Below are 6,572 nucleotides of genomic sequence, written 5' to 3' on the forward strand. Positions count from 1 at the left end.
TGTGCTGGTTCTGGGGGATATCGGACGCAGCCCTCGCATGCAGTACCATGCCCTTTCGCTCAGCAAACAAGGCTACAGCGTAACGTTTGTTGGATTCCCTGGTAAATGAATAGATTGATTGTGTTATATGTACAGATAAACATGGAGCTATACTTTAATTTGTGGCCTCCCTGCTGGCCGGGTCCCAGATGTGTTTGTGCTCTTGCCAACTCTAGCCCTTCTGACCTCTCTTCTCTACTGTGACAACATGTTGTGGTTATTGTCAGGTACCAAGCCTCATCAGGATGTGATTGGAGATGAGAGGATCACAATCATCCCAATCACAGAAGTTAAAGGACTCCAAGGTACTGGAACTGATCTGGAAATGAGTTTACAGCATTTACCATGACTGTATATTTATACCATATTACCGTATATGTGTACTATATTACTGTATATGTATACTATATTACTGTATATGTATACCATGTTACCGTATATTTATACCATATTACCGTATATTTATACCATATTACCATATATTTATGCCATATTACTGTATATTTATACCATATTACAGTATATTTCTGCCACAAGGCTAAATTATATTTCAATTTGTTTACCACTTTTTTGGTAACTACATGATTCCATATGTTTTATTTCATAGTTATTCTACAATGTAGAAAATAGTAAAAATAAAGAAAAACCCTTTATTGAGTAGGTGTGTCCAAACTTTTGACTGGTAATATATATATATATACACACAGTGGTGCAAAAAAGTATTTAGTCAGCCACCAATTGTGCAAGTTCTCCCTCTTAAAAAGATGAGAGAGGCCTGTAATTTTCTAATAGGTACACTTCAACTATGACAGACAAAATGAGAAAAAAAATCCAGAAAATCACATTGTAGGATTTTTAATGAATTTATTTGCAATTTTGGTGGAAAATAAGTATTTGGTCACCTACAAACAAGCAAGATTTCTGGCTCTCACAGACCTGTAACTTCTTCTTTAAGAGGCTCCTCTGTCCTCCACTCGTTACCTGTATTAATGGCACCTGTTTGAACTTGTTATCAGTATAAAAGACACCTGTCCACAACCTCAAACAGTCACACTCCAAACTCCACTATGGCCAAGACCAAAGAGCTGTCAAAGGACACCAGAATCCAAGTTGTAGACCTGCACCAGGCTGGAAAGACTGAATCTGCAACAGGTAAGCAGCTTGGTTTGAAGAAATCAACTGTGGGAGCAATTATTAGGAAATGGAAGACATACAAGACCACTGATAATCTCCCTCGATCTGGGGCTCCACGCAAGATCTCACCACGTGGGGTCAAAATGATCCCAAGAACGGTGAGCAAAAATCCCAGAACCACACGGGGGGACCTAGTGAATGACCTGCAGAGAGCTGGGACCAAAGTAGCAAAGCCTACCATCAGTAACACACTACGCCGCCAGGGACTCAAATCCTGCAGTGCCAGACGTGTCCCCCTGCTTAAGCCAGTACATGTCCAGGCCCGTCTGAAGTCTGCTAGAGAGCATTTGGATGATCCAGAAGAAGATTGGGAGAATGTCATATGGTCAGATGAAACCAAAATATAACTTTTTGGTAAAAACTCAACTCGTCGTGTTTGGAAGACAAAGAATGCTGAGTTGCATCCAAAGAACACCATACCTACTGTGAAGCATGGGGGTGGAAACATCATGCTTTGGGGCTGTTTTTCTGCAAAGGGACCAGGACGACTGATCCGTGTAAAAGAAAGAATGAATGGGGCCATGTATCGTGAGATTTTGAGTGAAAACCTCCTTCCATCAGCAAGGGCATTGAAGATGAAACGTGGCTGGGTCTTTCAGCATGACAATGATCCCAAACACACCGCCTGTGCAACGAAGGAGTGGCTTCGTAAGAAGCATTTCAAGGTCCTGGAGTGGCCTTGCCAGTCTCCAGATCTCAACCCCATAGAAAATCTTTGGAGGGAGTTGAAAGTCCGTGTTGCCCAGCAACAGCCCCAAAACATCACTGCTCTAGAGGAGATCTGCATGGAGGAATGGGCCAAAATACCAGCAACAGTGTGTGAAAACCTTGTGAAGACTTACAGAAAACGTTTGACCTCTGTCATTGCCAACAAAGGGTATATAACAAAGTATTGAGATAAACTTTTGTTATTGACCAAATACTTATTTTCCACCATAATTTGCTAATAAATTCATTAAAAATCCTACAATGTGATTTTCTGGATTTTTTTCTTCTCATTTTGTCTGTCATAGTTGAAGTGTACCTATGATGGAAATTACAGGCCTCTCTCATTTTCTTAAGTGGGAGAACTTGCACAATTGGTGGCTGACTAAATACTTTTTTGCCCCACTGTATATATATATGTATAATATACTGTATAAATGTTGCCATGTGTATGTTGTCTAGTGTATACTATGGGCAAGATAGACTCTAACAATGAGAATTACTAATCATTGGTTGTATAACAGTAGTTAGTTCTTGAATCTATGCCATAATGCAATCTGTCTGTCTGTTTCCAGTGGGTCCTAGGATGGTGAGCTATGTTACCAAGGTGATTCTCCAGTCCCTGCAGCTTCTCCTGGTGTTATTGAAGACTGACGTCCAGTCCCATATTCTCATGCAGGTATAGTTCTACAATACACTGCTGTGTGTGTGTTCTATATTCTCATGCAGGTATAGTTCTACAATACACTGCTGTGTGGGTGTTCTATATTCTCATGCAGGTATAGTTCTACAATACACTGCTGTGTGGGTGTTCTATATTCTCATGCAGGTATAGTTCTACAATACACTCTGCTGTGTGTGTGTTCTATATTCTCATGCAGGTATAGTTCTACAATACACTGCTGTGTGGGTGTTCTATATTCTCATGCAGGTATAGTTCTACAATACACTGCTGTGTGGGTGTTCTATATTCTCATGCAGGTATAGTTCTACAATACACTCTGCTGTGTGTGTGTTCTATATTCTCATGCAGGTATAGTTCTACAATACACTGCTGTGTGGGTGTTCTATATTCTCATGCAGGTATAGTTCTACAATACACTCTGCTGTGTGTGTGTTCTATATTCTCATGCAGGTATAGTTCTACAATACACTGCTGTGTGGGTGTTCTATATTCTCATGCAGGTATAGTTCTACAATACACTGCTGTGTGTGTGTTCTATATTCTCATGCAGGTATAGTTCTACAATACACTCTGCTGTGTGTGTGTTCTATATTCTCATGCAGGTATAGTTCTACAATACACTGCTGTGTGGGTGTTCTATATTCTCATGCAGGTATAGTTCTACAATACACTCTGCTGTGTGTGTGTTCTATATTCTCATGCAGGTATAGTTCTACAATACACTGCTGTGTGGGTGTTCTATATTCTCATGCAGGTATAGTTCTACAATACACTGCTGTGTGTGTGTTCTATATTCTCATGCAGGTATAGTTCTACAATACACTGCTGTGTGGGTGTCCTATATTCTCTACTCACTATCACTACTGTGATTTCCCCATTAAACAACTGGTAGGATGATGTTTGTGTCCTGAGACATCTACAGATACTGCTGTGATTTCCCCATTAAACAACTAGTAGGATGATGTTTGTGTCCTGAGACATCTACAGATACTGCTGTGATTTCCCCATAGAACAACTGGTAGGATGATGTTTGTGTCCTGAGACATCTACAGATACTGCTGTGATTTCCCCATTAAACAACTGGTAGGATGATGTTTGTGTCCTGAGACATCTACAGATACTGCTGTGATTTCCCCATAGAACAACTGGTAGGATGATGTTTGTGTCCTGAGACATCTACAGATACTGCTGTGATTTCCCCATTAAACAACTGGTAGGATGATGTTTGTGTCCTGAGACATCTACAGATACTGCTGTGATTTCCCCATTAAACAACTGGTAGGATGATGTTTGTGTCCTGAGACATCTACAGATACTGCTGTGATTTCCCCATTAAACAACTGGTAGGATGATGTTTGTGTCCTGAGACATCTACAGATACTGCTGTGATTTCCCCATAGAACAACTGGTAGGATGATGTTTGTGTCCTGAGACATCTACAGATACTGCTGTGATTTCCCCATAGAACAACTGGTAGGATGATGTTTGTGTCCTGAGACATCTACAGATACAGCTGTGATTTCCCCATAGAACAACTGGTAGGATGCTGTTAATGTGTTTTGCTGTAGTAAAGGTTGAATTTAATGTTGGTTTTAATAGTGGTTATTAAGGACCTGACCTGTCATTCTATTATATTCATTATATTCTGTTCTATTGTGTTCTATCTTACTTATTTAAATTCTATTCTACTTCTATTCTTATTCTATTCATTCTATTCTGTTCAGTTGTACTTGCCTCCTCCCCCAGAATCCTCCAGGACTGCCCAGTATAGTGGTGACATGGCTGGTGTGTTATTGACCTCCTCCTCCCCCAGAATCCTCCAGGTCTGCCCAGTATAGTGGTGACATGGCTGGTGTGTTATTTGGTCTCTTCCTCCCCCAGAATCCTCCAGGACTGCCCAGTATAATGGTGATAAGCCTGGTGTGTTATTCGGTCTCTTCCTCCCCCAGAATCCTCTAGGACTGCCCAGTATAGTGGTGACAAGCCTGGTGTGTTATTCGATCTCTTTCTCCCCCAGAATCCTCCAGGACTGCCCAGTATAATGGTGACATGGCTGGTGTGTGGTCTGAGAGGATCCAGGTTCATCATTGACTGGCACAACTACGGTTACACCATCATGGCCCTCTCACACGGCCCGGACCACCCCATCGTCAGGCTGGCACAGTGGTCAGTAACATCACCATGGCTGAGTCCCAAATAGATCCCTATTCAATACAGTGCATTCGGAAAGTATTCAGACCCCTTTTTCCACATTTTGTTACGTTACAGCCTTATTCTCAAATTGATTAAATAAACAAAAATCCTCTTCAATCTACACACAATACCCCATAATGACATCACAATACCCCATAATGACATCACAATACCCCATAATGACATCACAATACCCCATAATGACATCACAATACCCCATAATGACATCACAATACCCCATAATGACATCACAATACCCCATAATGACATCACAATACCCCATAATGACATCACAATACCCCATAATGACATCACAATACCCCATAATGACATCACAATACCCCATAATGACATCACAATACCCCATAATGACATCACAATACCCCATAATGACATCACAATACCCCATAATGACATCACAATACCCCATAATGACATCACAATACCCCATAATGACATCACAATACCCCATAATGACATCACAATACCCCATAATGACATCACAATACCCCATAATGACATCACAATACCCCATAATGACATCACAATACCCCATAATGACATCACAATACCCCATAATGACATCACAATACCCCATAATGACATCACAATACCCCATAATGACATCACAATACCCCATAATGACATCACAATACCCCATAATGACATCACAATACCCCATAATGACATCACAATACCCCATAATGACATCACAATACCCCATAATGACATCACAATACCCCATAATGACATCACAATACCCCATAATGACAAAGCAAAAATAGTTTTGGGGAAAATGTTGCAAATGTACAAACAAACAAAATGTATTTACACAATTATTCAGACCCTTTGCTGTGAGACTTGAATTTTAGATCAGGTGCATCCTGTTTCTATTGATCATGTTTCTACAACTTGATTGGACCACCTGTGGTAAATTCAATTGATTGGACATGATTTGGAAAGGCACACACCTGTCTATACAAGGTCCTACAGTTGACAGTGCATGTCAGAGCATGTCCGTGGAGCTCTGAGACATGATTGTGTCGAGGCACAGATCTAGGGAAGGGTACCATGTCTGCAGCATTGAAGGTCCCCAAGAACACAGTGACCTACATCATTCTTTAGTGGAAGAAGATTGGAACAACCAAAACTCTTCCTGGAGCTGGCCACCTAGCCAAACTGAGCAATCAGGGGAGAAGGGCCCTGTTCATCGAGGTGACCAAGAACCCGATGGTCACTCTGACAGAGCTCTAGAGTTCCTCTGTGGAAATGGGACACCCTTCCAGAAGGACAACCATCTCTGTAACAAATGTGGAAAAAGTCAAGGGGTCTGAATACTTTCTGAATTCATCTACAGCTTTGCATAAACATGGTCTTCTTCAGTGGAAACTAAACGGGCAGATCAGGGAGGGACCTACCTGAATTTGTCCAAGAAATTGTTGCAGACTGTTTAGCTACGGTGTGCATTAATGAATAGAACCCATGTTCTTGTCCCCTGTCCTGTCTCTGGCAGGTATGAGCAGTTGTTTGGGCGATTCTCCAGCCATAACCTTTGTGTCTCCAACGCTATGAAGGAAGACCTTCAGAACAACTGGAACATCAGGTTAGGATTGTTTTACTTTCAACATCCGTCTGTCAACCAATCCATCTGGATATAGATAGATAGACGACGGACAGACATACAGACATCGATGGACAGACGGATGGACAGACACCAGGATGTGGAGACATATCTACAGACATGACAGGATGTGGA

At 41.3% G+C, this 6,572-nt stretch overlaps 1 protein-coding gene across 3 annotated transcripts in view; it reads left to right on the forward strand.

Annotated features, from left to right (window-relative positions):
- alg1 (ALG1 chitobiosyldiphosphodolichol beta-mannosyltransferase) overlaps positions 1–6,572 on the forward strand; it is a 26,138-nt gene that overhangs the window by 227 nt on the left and 19,339 nt on the right. For 2 of the 3 annotated variants that reach the window (XM_055897966.1, XM_055897975.1), the window contains exons 1-5: positions 1–101; positions 267–344; positions 2,514–2,617; positions 4,641–4,789; positions 6,330–6,419. The exon at positions 1–101 is cut by the window's left edge and continues 227 nt beyond it. In XM_055897966.1, the coding sequence (XP_055753941.1) occupies positions 1–101; positions 267–344; positions 2,514–2,617; positions 4,641–4,789; positions 6,330–6,419 (522 nt within the window). Of the gene's footprint in view, positions 102–266; positions 345–2,513; positions 2,618–3,419; positions 3,428–4,640; positions 4,790–6,329; positions 6,420–6,572 lie in introns of those variants that run through there. The other variant, XM_055897983.1, reaches the window with a different exon arrangement.

Source organism: Salvelinus fontinalis, chromosome 2 (assembly GCF_029448725.1).
Source record: "Salvelinus fontinalis isolate EN_2023a chromosome 2, ASM2944872v1, whole genome shotgun sequence".
Lineage (NCBI taxonomy): Eukaryota > Metazoa > Chordata > Actinopteri > Salmoniformes > Salmonidae > Salvelinus > Salvelinus fontinalis.